The following is a 15,939-nucleotide window of genomic DNA, read 5'->3' on the forward strand; positions in this document are numbered from 1 at the left end:
AAGGCAGTTGTTTAGAGGAGCATCGCAAGGGTTGGTGGGTGTCTTACTTAGGGTTTCATTGTTGTGAGCAGACACCATGACCAAGGCAAGTTTTATAAGGACAACATTTAACTGGGGCTAGCTTACAGGTTCAGTCCATTATTATCAAGGCTGGAACATGGCAGCATCCAGGCAGGCATGGTGCAGGAGAAGCTGAGAGTTCTACATCTTCATCTGAAGGTTGCTAGCAGAATACTGGCATCCAGACAGCAAGGATAAAGGTCTTAAAGCCCACGCCCACAGTGACACATCTATTTCAACAGGGTCACACCTTCTAATAGTGACACTCTCTGGGCCGAACATATATAAACCATCACAGTGAGGAAAGGTGAAATGCTAGACATGGGAATGGTGGAAAACTTGGGAAAAGGCAGGAGAGAGGGGGAGGGGGAGGGAGGGAGGGAGGGAGGCAGGGAAGAGAGGAAAAGAAGGAGAAGGAGAGAGGGAGAGCACTTTCACTTTAAGAACTCTAAGGTAATAGGCTAGACTAAACAAAAGAAGTTCTGGTTCCCAGGCCACGGCCATTTAGTGTAGCGAGGAAGAGAAATGCTTGGTTGAGAGTGGGAACCATAGCATGCTGGGAAGGCTTGGACCCTGTTCCAACACTGACTGGCTGGGCGGTCTCAGGCAGGGGTTTTACATCTCCCAGGCTTCCTGTAAAATGGTTATTATGCAAGACTGTTAGATGTACCTGAGATCACTCCATGAGCTCTGAGGGCATGGAAGGCTCTTGCTATGACTGTACCGCCTCGTGCACGTGATAAGGCACACAGGCTGTGGGGGCGGGGGGGGGGCAGGGGGCAGGGGGCAGGGGGCAGGGGGCAGGGGGCAGGGGGCAGGGGGAGCCATTACCAGAAAGAAGGTTTGTTTTGGTTCGAGGTCGGGGAAATTTTATCCCATGACCAGCTGGCTCTATTGCTTTGGGCTCGTAGTTATATCTATAGTAGATGCAAAGACATAGACACGATGGCTTAGAATAAAGGAGAAATAGAAGGGGGAGGGACATGGGGTGGGGGACAAGGACAGGAATGGGGGGGCGCCAAGGCATAACCCCAGTGTGGGAAGACTTCCTACTCCACCTCCTCTGTCTACCATCTCTCAATAGCACTGAGCTGCAGGTTAGGACTCACCACACAGACCTTTGGGGAATTTTGAAATCCACAGAAAAGCAGAAAGAAAGAGAATTTCTGGGCAGGGGCCGTAGGAAAAGGCTTCATGAGGGAGGCTCCTGCAGGAGCTGTGCTTCCTCAGGCAGGGATGGGGGTGGGGCGCCCACAAGTGTGTTCCCCACAAAGCGAACAGACCAGGAAAGGAGGCAGATGAAGGACTTCATGAAGCAGCATGTCCCCCAAGACATCCTAGGGCCATCACTGTGTTATAGATGAAGATAGTCAAAGAGTCCCAGAAAAAACCCAACCCCCCCAAACCTAAAAAACATGGGAGGTAAGCCCATCTGTAGTCCCAGCTACTCAGGGGGCTGAGGCAGGAGGACCACTTGTATTCAGGAGTTTGAGTCCAGCCTGGTAAAATGTGAAAGCTCCTATCTCCTAAACAAAGCGCCTGAGGCAACTGAGCAGGAAGCTGTGGTGTGAACCCAGGCTGGACCTAAGCGACTCCAGGGGGACGTTGGGGGTGGGGTTGTGACTGCCTGCCATTTTGTCCTGCCCAACACTTGGGAGGTGGAAACGGCCATAGCCGGCTGCCAGGCACCGCTTGGCCTGGGTGATAACTGGCAACAGAACCAGGTAGGACTGCAGGTTTGGATGGAAGGAAAGGAGTGGGGCCGTGGTGTTGGGGTCACCCGTGGGGGAACAAAACTTGCCTAACACCTGGGGCTCTTGCAGCTACACGGAGGTGGCAAACAATGTACAGAAGGAGGAGACGGTCCTCAACATTCAGTTTGTGCTGCTGGACTGCTCACACCTCAAGTTCTCGCTGGTGCAGCACTGCAACGAGTGGCAGAATAAGTTCACAACCCTGCTCAAAGAGATGGCGGCCGGGCGCCTCATGGACCTGCACTCCTACCTCAAGGATAATGCTGACAAGTAAGGCTTGGCTGGGACACGCGCGCGTGGGCATGTGTGTGCAGTGCGTTGTTTGTGTATGCAGGCCTGTGTGCATGTGCATATGTGTGTGTGTGCTGCGTTCACGTGTGTGTGAGTCTGTAGGTGCATGTGTCTGTGTGTGTGCCTGTGTGCAGGTGTGCATGTGCATGAGTGTGCAGGGTTGTGTATGTGTATGTCTGCTTGCACATGTGTGTGTCTGCAGGTGTGCATATGTGTGCATGCACCTGTGCATTTGCCTGCACTTGTGTGTGTGCATATGTGTGTGTGTGTGTGCAGATGTGTATACAGGTGTGCATTTACCTGTGTGCGAATGTACGTGTGCATGCACTGTCTGGGGATGTGTTTCCCACCTAACACTTTCTTTCCTGACTTTTAGGATCAGCCGCCCTCCCCAGACGCTGGAGGAGCTAGGGGTCAGTTTGCAGCTCATGGACACTCTGCAGCATGACTTACCCAACCTGGAGACTCAGATCCCCCCCATTCACGAGCAGTTTAACATTTTGGAAAAGTACGAGGTGCCAGTTCCAGACACGGTAAGTTCCCGAAGCATTTGGTCCACCCCAGTCTCAAGCATATGGCAGTAGTGACAGACTGTGGAGGACCTTGTGTAGAGAAGTGAGAGAGAATTCTGGAGAGCCAAGGCTAACTCAAATGATGCTTCTTCCCCTCAGTGTATGAGCTTCTTTGGGGCCCTAGCAACTTGAGATTAGTTTCTAGGGGACCAATCACACACTCAGACTCTGGTTATGAAGAGCTCCGCTCAGTAATGGAGAGTGGGGGTGGGGTGGAGTGGGGGGTGAGGGACTCATTAGAAGAGCGTTGCCCAGAATATGTGACCCCCTGGGTGCCTAGTCTCTGTGGGGAGAGGCCTCCTCCATGTGGGTCATCCTGCCTTCTGTCCCTCCCAGGTCCTGGAGATGCTGGAGAGCCTCAGTGGGGAGTGGCTCACCTTCCAACAAATACTGCTGGACAGTGAGCAGATGCTGAAGAAATACAAGGAGAAGTTCAAGACAGGCCTTATTCATGCTGCTGATGACTTCAAGAGGAAGGCACACAACCTTCTAGAAGACTTTGAGCTCAAAGGTTTCCTTACTCCGCCTCTCTCCCTCCTTTAGCCTTGGTTTTGGGAACTCAGCATTCAAAATGCCCTGGGAAGGTGAAAACAGATGGGGGCGTGGCCTGGTGCGGTGAAATGTGGAGGGAGTGAGGTACACAGTGCAGCAAAGAAAGTACTGTGCAGAATGGGATGAGCTCACCCAAAGCTATGGGATTCTGGCCGGGAGGCCTGGGCTGCAAGTATTCTTACCCTGGCTTCCTGTCCTCCACCAGGCAGACTCTGCAGGCCTGTTTGTTGACCGTCCCTAAGAACCCGTTGTTCTTTCTCCATGCTCCCTCCTTCCCTTTCCTCTCTCATGTGAGGGCAGCAGTGGGATTTGCCCACTAAGATAAGGGAGCCACAGGCTGGCCTTTCCTGAGGCCATGGACCTGAGGGGTCTGAGCCACACCTTGACTTCCTGCAGGGCCTTTTACCAGCAACGTGGGCCACACAGCTGCGCTGGATCAGATCGCACAGGTGCGCGCCATGCTGATGGCCATGCGGGAAGAAGAGAACAACCTCCGCTCCAACCTGGGCATCTTCAAGATTGAGCAGCCGGTCTCTAAGGACCTCCAGAACCTGGAGAAGGTGCTGTGCTGAGCTGGGCCGGTGGAAACCAGGGATAAATGGCAGGGATGGACACTTTTCCCAGGGCTCTGGAATGGCTAGGACCAAGCAGATGAGTTCACTAGCAGCTTTGTGAGTGTTTGGTTTGGTTTGGTTTTTGAGACAGGGTTTCCCTATGTAGTCCAGGCTATCCTGGAACTTGCTTTGTGGACCAGGCTGGCTTCGAACTCATAGAGATTCACTTACCTCCACTTCCCAAGTGCTAGAATTAAAGGCGTGGGCCACCACTGCTCTGTGGTTTTTTGTTTTTGCTTAACTGAGGTAAAACCCACACACTAGCCCAAGCATTTTCCACAATTTAGTGGCACTGAGGTTATTCATAACCTGACATGGGAGGACAGGTGCATGCGTGCCACTGTGCACATGTGGAGGTCAGATCATAGTTTTTGCCCTCTACTTTTACAGCTAGGCTGGGGCAGCAAGCACTACACACCTGAGCCATCTCAGCTGCCTGGTGGAAACGTTTTGAAATGAGAGACAGAGGTGACTTGCACACGCGCGTGCATGTGCGTGCGCACACGCACATACACCCCAAATGAAAGGCAAAGATATTCTAGGGGCTGGAGAGAAGGCTCAGTGGTTAACAGCACTGGCTGCTCTTCCAGAGGTCCTGAGTTCAATTCCCATCAACCACATGGTGGCTCACAGGATTCGATGCCCTCTTCTGGTATGTCTGAAGACAGCTACAGTGTACTCATATACATAAAATAAATAAATAAATCTTTTTGTTTTGAAAGTAGATCACATACTTCCAACATACAATGGCATAGAATTCCCCTTTCCATTTCAAAAGGGAAGAAATGGGGCATGGTGGGGAAATGCTGGACCAAAGGAAGCCGGAAAGTCAGTGGGGCAACTCCATCTCTGTATCCCTGTGTCTGATGTCAAATGCTCTTCAGGTCTCCAACTCCTTTCAGCTTTGATGACTGCAGCACACTTCTTCCTCCTGGAATGGTTCCACTCCCTGTTAGCAGCTTTCCTCAGCAGGTAGCCCATGACTGGCATCTCCTGCATCTTGGGATCTCCAACACAATCCAGGCTTCAGCTCCACAGCTTCACACAATGTCTTCTTTGGGTCTCTGTGCAGGGACACCCTGACACATGCCTGCCCTTAGCGACTTTCTTTAGCCCCAGAGGGAGATTCCACAACATTCTTTTATCCTTGACTCTAAAACCAGAACCATGTGGCCGAAGCGTCCAGGTTCTGATGCTCGCTGGAGCTGGACTGAGGCTGGCTCCCTCATTATTTACATCTGCACCAGCTTTCTGGTGTTGATGGTTTCCTTCTGAGCTTCATCTTTTTTTTTTTAAAGGTTTATTTATTTCATGTATATGAGTACACTGTAGCTGTCTTCAGACACACCAAAAGAAGGCATCGGATTCCATTACAGATGGTTGTGAACCATCATGTGGTTGCTGAGAATTGAACTCAGGACCTCTGGAAGAGCAGCCAGTTCTCTTAACCTCTGAGCCATCTCTCCAGCCCAAGCTTCCCTTTAATTCCTTTCACAAGTTGGAAGCTTGGCTGGATGGGGTCTTGCCCTGAGGTCACCACTCCTTTTACTCCACTTATGGTAGTGCTTTTCTTTAAACTTTTATCTCTTTGAGCGTTAGACTTTGCACGTGGCACTTCCTGGTGTTCCTTTTCTCCTTAAACCGTACATTTGTATTTTTTTTTCTTGCTTAGTTTTCGCCTTTTCACTATAGATCTGCACTTGAGTGACCACTAGTAACTGTACTCAGTACTAGGTTCTCCTGACATCTCTGTCAACACCAGGTTAATCCAAAACTCTTCAGTTTATCCTTGGGCAGATGCTGTTTTTTGGAGAAGGCCAGAAAGCAGACATATTTTTTTTTTTTTTTGCCAGAATATCACAAGCCTGAGTAATAGGCCACTTACTAATATTCTTCTCTGAAACCCCTTGGTCTGAGCCCCCACATTCCACATTGCCCTTGGCACCTGTCTTCTTTACTTCTGTTAGGATGGTCCACTAAGGACGAACAAATAATATGCGCCTTTTGTCTCTGATTCCTTTCACTCCCGTAGAGGGTTTCTTGTTTGTTTTGTTTTGTTTTTCAGGACAGGGTTTCTCTTTAACCCTGGCTGTCCTCGGACTCATTCTGTAGACCAGGCTGGCCTCAAACTCACGGAGACCCACTTGCCACTTCCTCTTGAGTGCTATAGGGCTGGGATTAAAGGCATGTGCCATCACTGCCAAGCTCATTCAGTGTTTTCACAACTCATGTATGCTGTAGCGTGTTTCAGCACTCCATTCCTTTTCACAGCTTACTAATATTCCATTGTTTGTCCATGCCCCAGGGGATGATGGGATGTGGGTTGTTTCTGCCCTTGCACTGTAGGGAGTAATGTTTCTGTGAATGTATGTACTTGTTTGGACACCTGTTCCTAACGGCCGTGGGTTTGAGCCTAGCAGTAAAATTGCAGGATTATACGGCAACTCTCTGAGTTTTTGAGGCACAGCCAAGCAATTTCCCACAGCAACCATACCATTTTACATTCCCACTAGCAAATACATGTGCATTCCTATTTTTTCCTTGGTATCTTTGCCAACGTATATTTTCTCTTACAGGTTTTTTTTTTTTTTTTTTAGTTCTAGCCATAGTGGGTGTGATGTGGTGTCACATTGAGGTTTTAACTCGAATTCCCCTGACTCAGTGTTGAGGAGCTTCACACATGCTTAACATTGGATGGGCCCTTGAGGCAAGAGAGCAGAAGGGAAACTGCAAACCCATCACCAGATGGACAAGTGAAGGAGCCGAGTGAGCTCTGAGGAGGAGGAGAGCAGGGGCTGCCATGCCTGAGGCTGTCCATCTCCCGGCTCCCTCCCCCCCTCAGGAGCTCGATGCCCTCCAGCAAGTGTGGGAGATCACTCGGGACTGGGAGGAGAGCTGGAACCAGTGGAAGATGGGCTGCTTCCTGACCCTGCAGACAGAAGCCATGGAGTCCACAGCCCACGGGCTGTTTCGACGCCTCACAAGACTCGCCAAAGAGTACAAGGTAGGTGGGATGGGATGGGGTGGGGGTGTCACGTTGTGTCCCCACCCCAGCTCAGGGAGTGGGTGTGCTTAGGCACCATGGGTCTTCTGATGTTTCCCATTTTCACTCAGGACCGAAACTGGGAAATCATTGAAACAACTCGCTCCAAAATAGAGCAGTTCAAGAGGACAATGCCCCTCATCTCAGATCTGCGGAACCCAGCCCTCAGGGAGAGGTGAGGCCGGCCCAGCCCAGCTATGCCCACTCAAATCTGTATACTCCCCTGGATCTTTCAGTTTGCCCCAAGTAAATTCATAATTCTTTTACATTTTTTTCTCTTTTTGCATGTGTGCAGCATGTCTGTGCTTGCTTACCTGGCTATGCATACACATGTGTTAAGGTTAACATTGGATGTCCCTTGCGGTCAGTCCTTATTTAATGACGCAGGCTCTGAACCCAGAGCTTCCCAATTGCAGCTGGTCCAGTTAGCCAGCCTACCCTAAGGATCTTCTGTTCTTGCCTCCTAAGGTCTGGGCTTAAAGGCAGATGCCATCCGTGTCCAGTTTTTTCTTGGGTTCTGCAGATCTGAGCCCTGGTCCTCAGTATTGCGCAGAAATCACCTTTATCCAACGTGCCATCTCCCTGGCCCCAGTTTATTTCACTTCTAAGGACTGAACCCAGGGCTTGTGAATGCTGGCACTATACTGCTAAGCCACAGCACCTGCTCAAATTGATTTAAAACTTTGAAGTTGTGTGCCACAGCTCCAGTGTGGAGGTCAGAGGACACCTGTGGGAATTGGTTCTCTCTCCACTGTGTGGGCACTGGGGAGTGGGGGTGGGGGGCAGTCAAGCTCAGACTGTCCAACCAGGACAACCGTGCCTTTCCCTACTGACCTGTCTCACTAGCTCCAGATTTTGTGTTTTAGTTGATAGAAAGGCATGTATTTACAATGGGCAGCATCCTGTTCTGAAGGATGTGTGCACTGTGGGAGAGCTACCCTGAAGGGATGATTAACACACAAATCACCTCGCACACTTGCTCTTTTTACCTTCGTGGTAAGAATATTTGAGATTTACTTATCAAGGGCTACATGTTCATCTCTGTGTGTGCAGGGGTGTATGTCTCTCTCTCTCTCTCTCTCTCTCTCTCTCTCTCTCTCTCTGTGTGTCTGTATGTGAGTGTGTGTGTCTCTGTGTGTCTCTGTGTGTGAGTGTGTGTGTGTGTGTGTGTGTGAGTGTGTGTGAGTGTGTGTGTGTGTGTGTGTGTGTGTGTGTGTGAAGGCTTCCTACTCTCTGATCTCCCAATACTGGAGTTACAGGCACACTTGGTCATGATCAGCCTTTACCTGGATGCTGGGATCTGAACTCAGGTCCTCATGCTTGCAGAACTGCTCTTACCCATGGAGCTGTCTCCCCAGCACTTCCTTGGCTTGGGTGCGGAGGTGTAAGTGAGTTCCCAGATGTTCCCGTTTTTATTTAGGAGCAGTTATAGATATAAGAACTTAGGTCAAAGGCTAGAGAGATGGCTCAGCAGTCAAGAGCATCTGTGTTCTTATAGCGGACCTGGGCTAAATTCCCAGCACCTATGTGGCAGTTCAGAACTATCTGTAATTAAGAATTACAGAGGATCCAGTACTGTCTTCTGCCAGCAACCAAACACATGGTGCATGAACAAATATTCAGACAAAACACTTACACATTAAATAGAATGAATAAATTGAACGAAGAGGAAAAAAGTAATGTCAAAGATTCTGCTTAGTTATTTTCCTGTGTTATTAGCACAGTTTGCTGTTGCTAGCTGCAGTAACCTTGCAGTAGTACAATGGGCCTCTTGGACTTGCTCCCTCTGGAACTCCACAGCCTTTGACCGTCTCTCCCAGCTGTCCACCACAACCCCTGGAACTACCATGCTCCTCCCTGCTTCTATGAGAGCATTTCTTCCTCCTCTTTTTTCTTTTTAAAGATTTCTTTATTTTATTTATATGAGTACACTGTAGCTGTCTTCAGACACACCAGAAGAGGGCATCCAATCCCATTACAGATGGTTGTGAGCCACCATGTGGTTGTTGGGAATTGAACTAGGACCTCTGGAAGAGCAGTCAGTGCTCATAACTGCTGAGCCATCTCTCCAGCCCATCCTCTTCTTTTTTGAGACAAGATCTTGCTATATAGCCCTGGCTGATATAGAACTGGCTTTGTAGTCTAAGCTGGCTTTGAACTCACAGAAATCTGCCTGCCTCTGCTGGATTAAAGGCCTAGCCCCCAAATCCTACCTTTCTTTTTTGAAGAAAAAAGATTTGTGTGGATTAAAGGCCTAGCCCCCAAATCCTACCTTTCTTTTTTGAAGGCTGAATGACTTCCCGTCATGTGTACATACTTCATTTTCTTTTCCATCCAATAGCTGATGAACACTTAAGTCAATTCCATCTACACCTTGGCCGTTGCGTACAGTACAGTCAGCATGGGGCCCATGTGTGCAATCTACCACTCTTTTTATATCCTGGGTATCCCTGCCTTTCCCCCATGTCTCCCTCTGTCTCCTCCTGCTTCAGGTTATCTCTTATAGCTAAGCCTTATTTTTTTTCATACAAAAAGTTTTTCTTTGTTGTAGCCAAAATAATTTTTGCCTTTGAGCCTAGTTTAAGAAAATTCTCCCTGTTTCAAAGTCACAAGCACATGTGTCCATGCTTCCTCTGATAACATGTAAGTCTAGCCTGACTCCTCAGTTTATGGGTTATTTAAGCTGTCCAAGCTTATGTTTCCTTATCTACAAATGGGATACAAATCTCACACTACAGTATGGAGTGCTTGTGAGAATTACAGAGTTGCACGTGAAGCGCTTAACCGAGCACGTGATCTGTCACAGGCCTGCTCTGATGTATTATTTGTGTGCACACCTGCCTTAACTCCCTCTACAGAGAATTAACTCTGGGAGACTGACACATCAATTTCTTTATTCCCGATGGTGCCTAAGATTGCACCTTAGAGCCTATTTAGCAATATCTGTTGAATCATGAATTAACAAATAACCGGAATTATAAATTTCCAATGTGAAGAAGCAAGAAGAGTGATTTTTTTTTCTTTTTAAGCAGTGCTGGGTGTGGAATGCCTCACACATGCTAAGCAGGAGACTGAGTCACGTTGACAACCCCAGGGCTTTGATAATGACACTGTTAGTAGGCCCTGGAGCTGGCCTGAGGGTGAGACATCCTGTTCTGGGCTGCAGGCACTGGGACCAGGTCAAAGAGGAAGTCCAGCGGGAGTTTGATCAGGAGTCAGAAAGCTTCACCTTGGAGCAGATTGTGAAACTAGGGATGGATCAGCACGTGGAGAAGATCAGCGAGATCTCAGCCTCTGCAACCAAAGAGCTGGCCATAGAAGTGGTATGAGGACGTCCACACCTCCTCAGCCTCCAGCGCACAGATGTCCAGCCGGGGCACATTTGAGGGCCCCTCCCAAGCACCCCTTACCTTTGTGGACTAGATACCTGGTTATTCTGTCTCCCAATTTCTCTTCACAGGGATTACAAAACATTGCCAAAACCTGGGATTCGACTCAGCTAGACATAGTGCCCTACAAGGACAAGGGCCATCACCGGCTCAGGTAGAGAGGGCTCCCTGAGGCTGGCATGTGGCTCCATGAGCTGTAGGGTGAGGCTAAAACATTGAAAATGGTTATGGACAATGACTTTGAACCTCTGTGTCCCAGGGGAACAGAAGAAGTATTCCAGGCACTGGAAGATAATCAGGTGGCTCTGTCAACTATGAAGGCATCTCGATTCGTGAAGGCCTTTGAGAAGGATGTGGACCACTGGGAACGCTGCCTCTCTCTCATTCTGGAAGTTATTGAGATGGTCCTCACTGTGCAAAGACAGTGGATGTACCTAGAGGTCAGGATCCTCGTGCCTGGGCTCTCCCTTCTCCTACTTCAGCTTTTTCTCATGTCTGGGTCTTCAGACACACCAGAAGAGGGCATCCGATCCCATCACAGATGATTGTGAGCTACCATGTGGTTGTTGGGATTAGAACTCAGGTCCTCTGGAAGAGCAGTCAGTGCTTTTAACCGCTGAGCCATCTCTCTAGCCCTTGTCATTGGTTTCTAACAGTCTGATTCTTCTACTCAGTTGTCATCTCTGATGTGGGAGCAGGGTGGAGGGTGTGTGAGAAACAGCCTCTCACGCCAACTCCATGGCCTCTCAGAATATCTTCCTTGGAGAGGACATCCGCAAGCAGCTGCCCAACGAGTCAGCCCTATTTGACCAGGTCAACAACAACTGGAAAGCCATCATGGACCGCATGAACAAAGACAGTAATGCTCTCCGAAGCACCCACTACCCAGGTAAGAGCTCCGCAGGCTACTGCTCTTGCAGCCTTCGCTGGTTATATGCATTTGAGGATCAAGGCCCCATATGCTTCATCACCAGAAGTGATTATGTCATCACTATCATGCTTAATACCCTTGTGACCGTGAGTAGTGATAGCACTGCTACTTAGTAACATGTGCTAATATTAGTCATAAATATTATTACTAATTATTTTTATTTTTACAGTAAAGCAGGTTAAACCAATATGTAAGTGGAACATTATATAAAGGTCTAGAGCATGGACTGTAGAGTGAGCCTTGGGTTCAAAACCCAACACAGGCTTTATTGGTGGTGTGCACTTGGCAGCTTGCTCCCTCCACACTCCAGTCTCCTCATCTGTCATCGGAGTTGTTTTAAGGACCATGAAGGAGTGGAGACTCTCCCAGTACAGGGGGGAGGCTGGGCTGTTCTCAGCCGCCCTGACTGAAAGCTGCTCTTCTTCTCCGGCTGAGTCACAGTGACATCATTCTCAGAAGTGATCTAGGTACTCGAAGTGACTCACAGAGCCACCAAAACAACAATCCCTTTGTTAACTACAAAGAAGAAGCATCTGGTCCAACGTTTCTGAATCTTTCTGTGACATCTAGGGGTCATCTAGGGTCACCCAAAGGCTCCAACAGCCTGCAGACACTATACATGCTTGAAGGCATTGGAGGGTGCTGCCGGGGTCACACTCATGGTCACTGGTGTTTCTTCCAAAGGACAGAACCTGGGAAGACATGAGGAAACCCTAGGGGGTAGGGATGTAGACTGGGAGGAAACTGGGATTTCTGGGACTTGTAGATCTGAATGCATCTTGCTCAAAATCTCAAATTAGCATGTGTGGTAGATTCTTTTTTTTTTTTCTTTTCCTTTCCTTTCCTTTCTTTTCTTTTCTTTTCTTTCTCTCTTTTAAAAAAGATAGCCAAAGGGATGTGTGTTAACTCAAGTACACAATCTTGAGTTTAGGCTCTGAATATTCGCTGAGTTGTATGGGTATGTGGGTTTGTGTATGTAGTATTGTGTCTTTGGTGTACACACATATGGTGTGTGCATGTGGATGGCAGAGGGTGTGGATGGCAGAGGGTGTGGATGGCAGAGGGTGTGGATGGCAGAGGGTGTGGATGGCAGAGGGTGTGGATGGATGGCAGAGGGTGTGGATGGATGGCAGAGGGTGTGGATGGATGGCAGAGGGTGTGGATGGATGGCAGAGGGTGTGGATGGATGGCAGAGGGTGTGGATGGATGGCAGAGGGTGTGGATGGATGGCAGAGGGTGTGGATGCCAGTCTTGACCTTGGGTACCTTCAGCTATATTTATCTTATTTATCTATTTATTTTATCTTTTTATGTATTTAAAATTTTTTTTTAGATTTATTTATTATGTACACAGCGTCCTGCCTGCATGTATGCCTGCAGGCCAGAAGAGGGCACCAGGTCTCATTACAGATGGTTGTGAGCCACCATGTGGTTGCTGGGAATTGATATCAGGATCTCTGGATGAGCAGACCCCTGAGCCATCTCTCCAGCCCTATCTTTTTATTCTTGATACTGTAATTTAATTAGAACATTCTCCTTTCCCTTTTCTCCTTCCAAACCCTCCCAGCTACCCCTCTGCTCTCCTTCAAATTCGTGGCACTGTTTTCACTAATTGTTATTGCATGTGTGATTGTGTATACACATATGTATTCCTAATGTTAGGTCCATATGATGTTACTTATATGTATGTCTTCAGGGCTGGCCATTTGGTCCTGGACAACTGATTGTTGTGTTCTTCTCTGGGGAGGGTCTGCTCTCCACTCCCCAGTTTTCCTCAGTTACCTTTAGTTCTTTAGTTCTGTAGGCTGAAGCCTCGTGGGCTTTTCTCCATCCAAATTGGCATGCTTACTGGTGTCCACCTTTCAGGTCCGGGAGTCATGTTGGTGAGACCTATGGGTGTAGCTTCTGCTGTTCCTAGGAGACACGGCCTCACAGCAAACTCCATGGTGCTCTGGCTTCTCCCGTCCTTCTGCCTCCTCTCTGGCAGTGTTCTCCAAGCCTCAGGAGAGAGAGTGTTTTGTAGATGTGTCCATTGGGCCTGGGCTCCGCAATCTGCATTTTAACTGGTTGTGTTTTTCTGCAGTGGTCTCCATCTGTTGCAAAGAGATGTTTCCTTTGATGAGGGGTAACGGTGTAAGAACAAGGGTTTATAGATTGTCGTTAGCCATTGTGGTGGAATAGATAGTAAGCCCCATGGCTGTAGATTCTCCTCCAATAACCACGGGCTTGCTGGCAGTGAGCAGTAGCTGTCTGGGTTTCCAATATCAGACATGGTTTCTCTCTTGTTGAGTGGATCTTCAGTCCAATCTGAGAGCTGCTGGTTACCTCCAAGGTATGCATGCCATTACTGCATCCATAGGGTCATGGTGTCATTGGTGTGGTTCATTGACATCATAGCTGGGTAGGACTGTTGGTTACCCCCCTCCTTGGGAAGTTTACATGATGCTTTCTGGTACCCAAAAGCTGGTACTTGAGTCATTCGAGTCCGTTCCAGCTCAGGGGCCTCTTGGCCCTGTTTCTGAAGTACATGATGTCTTTAGCAATAGAGACTTACCTTCTACCTCCTGGGCTGAGGGTAACCATTCTACCTCTGGGGGTTGACCAAGGGTGACAGCAATAGGCTGCATGCAGAGTCTGGGAGTCTCTTGAACAGCTCTGGCTTTGTGTTGAATCCTACTGCTGTTCCACAGGCAGAGAGGTCAAAATTCAGTGATGTTAATTGAAGTGTTAGTGAGCTAAAGACTGTTAGAGCAGTGGCCCTCTGCCTCCTAGTCAAGTGCCCTCTGTGCTGTGTCACAATTGCTGTCATTGTGTGCCTGAGATATGCCTTTAACGATTTGGCTTGTTGGATTGTGTAAGATGCGGAGTCATTTTCAAGTTCCAGAAACCCTTGAGTTGAACAGTGACGCTCCGAGTTCTTAGGTAAAATGGGACTATTGTTCCAAAGACTGGTGAGAAGTAGAGTTAACCCATATGATGCATAATTAATAATGTACAAGAACGCTCCACATGGAATTATGGGTAATGACTAAACGAAGAGACTGGGAGAATTATACAGAGGAGCTGGGGATATTTCTTTGCCTTCAGAAGCCCTATGTCACTCTGTAGCTCATTCAACCTTACAGCTAGGAAAGGACGTGGAGCCCGGGCGTCCAGACCCGCTCAGGGCAGCAGCAAAGAGTGTTACTCATTGCCCTTCTTCCCAGGGCTCCTGGAGACACTGATAGAGATGAACACAATCCTGGAGGACATTCAGAAGTCTCTGGACATGTACCTAGAGACCAAGCGCCACATATTTCCACGCTTCTACTTCTTGTCCAACGATGACCTGCTGGAGATTCTGGGCCAGTCCCGAAACCCAGAGGCTGTGCAGCCACACCTCAAAAAGTGCTTTGACAACATCAAACTGCTAAGAATCCAAAAGGTCAGCGGAGGTGGCCATGACGGGAAGGTGGGCCGGGCAGGAGTGGCAACGTCACGGTATTGAAGGCTTTGGAGGGGTCCATACTCAGCCAGCAGGAGAGTGGCGCTCGTTAATGACTGTAGAACCTCACATAGAACTTTCCAGAAGTGGCAACGTTGAGAAGAGGGAAATGAAGAAATTACCTTTAAAGGGCTTGAATATGGGGTCAGCTGTAAGAGCACTGACTGCTCTGTCAGAGGTCCTGAGTTCAGCTCCCAGCAACCACATGGTGGCTCACAACTGTCTGTAATGAGATCTGAGGCCCTCTTCTGATGTGTCTGAAGACAGCAACAGTATATATATATATATTTAATTTAAAAAGGGGGGGGGTGGTGTTAAATAATTGCAGAGGGTTATAGAGAGCGAGGCTAAGGCATGGGTAACTTGTTTCTTCTGCAGGTCGGGGGCTCCAGCAGCAAATGGGAGGCAGTGGGAATGTTCTCAGGTGACGGTGAATACATTGATTTCCTACACCCAGTGCTTCTAGAAGGACCTGTGGAGGTGAGTGGTGGCTGAGGTCTTAGGATCAAACTGTCTTGACCAGCCTGGTCTACAGAGCCAGTTCCAGGACAGCCAGAGCTACACAGAAACCCTGCCTTGAAAAACCACAAAAAGAAAGGAGGTTGGCTCCTCGAGGAGAGCGATGTGCTTAGCTGCTACTGTTTCCTTAGCCACTCACGTTCTTGACGTCTGTCACCCCTCCCTGAACTTAAAGGTTCCAACCAATGCCTCCACAGCCTTTGGAGGCCCATGCCAGCTTGTGTCCAGCCATGCTTTTCCTCCGGGTCCTTAGCCTTCTGTGGTTTCATGTCCCCCATGCCTTCTCTCAGGGAAACCTCGGCCTCTGAGCCTTAAACGGAGGATTATTTCCTTTCCCCTAGTCGTGGCTTGGTGATGTGGAGCGGGCCATGAGGATGACACTGCGGGATCTGCTTCGAAACTGCCGAGTGGCCCTCAAGAAGTTCCTCAACAAAAGGGACAAATGGGTGAAAGACTGGGCTGGCCAGGTGGTGATCACTGCTAGTCAAATCCAATGGACAGCTGATGTCACCAAGTGCCTGATGACAGCCAAAGAACGATCAGACAAGAAAATCCTCAAGGTCATGAAGAAGAAGCAGGTGGGGGAGAGCTTCAAGTATGAGACAGGCCTGGGGCTGGGACGTGTGGATGGGGGATGACTAGAATCTCAACTGGAGATGAGCTGGTGCGAGCAGACCAGAACAAGGGTGTCTCGGCCCGAGCAAAATGTTGAGGCCCTGGCTGCCCCGCGT

At 48.9% G+C, this 15,939-nt stretch overlaps 1 protein-coding gene across 6 annotated transcripts in view; it reads left to right on the forward strand.

The window, feature by feature from the left end:
• Positions 1-15,939, forward strand: part of Dnah2 (dynein axonemal heavy chain 2) — a 121,417-nt gene that overhangs the window by 49,619 nt on the left and 55,859 nt on the right. For all 6 annotated transcript variants that reach the window (XR_013111242.1, XM_076936524.1, XM_076936526.1 and 3 more), the window contains exons 21-33: positions 1,884-2,084; positions 2,482-2,638; positions 3,014-3,188; positions 3,626-3,789; positions 6,686-6,847; positions 6,958-7,061; positions 10,053-10,209; positions 10,347-10,429; positions 10,535-10,715; positions 11,026-11,164; positions 14,412-14,629; positions 15,068-15,169; positions 15,550-15,786. Coding sequence is in view for 5 of the 6 variants with exons in the window: in XM_076936524.1 (XP_076792639.1) it covers positions 1,884-2,084; positions 2,482-2,638; positions 3,014-3,188; positions 3,626-3,789; positions 6,686-6,847; positions 6,958-7,061; positions 10,053-10,209; positions 10,347-10,429; positions 10,535-10,715; positions 11,026-11,164; positions 14,412-14,629; positions 15,068-15,169; positions 15,550-15,786 (2,080 nt within the window). In the remaining variant the exon portion in view is untranslated. The remainder of the gene's footprint in view (positions 1-1,883; positions 2,085-2,481; positions 2,639-3,013; positions 3,189-3,625; positions 3,790-6,685; positions 6,848-6,957; positions 7,062-10,052; positions 10,210-10,346; positions 10,430-10,534; positions 10,716-11,025; positions 11,165-14,411; positions 14,630-15,067; positions 15,170-15,549; positions 15,787-15,939) is intronic.

Source organism: Arvicanthis niloticus, chromosome 6 (assembly GCF_011762505.2).
Source record: "Arvicanthis niloticus isolate mArvNil1 chromosome 6, mArvNil1.pat.X, whole genome shotgun sequence".
In the NCBI taxonomy this organism is placed as follows: Eukaryota; Metazoa; Chordata; class Mammalia; order Rodentia; family Muridae; genus Arvicanthis; species Arvicanthis niloticus.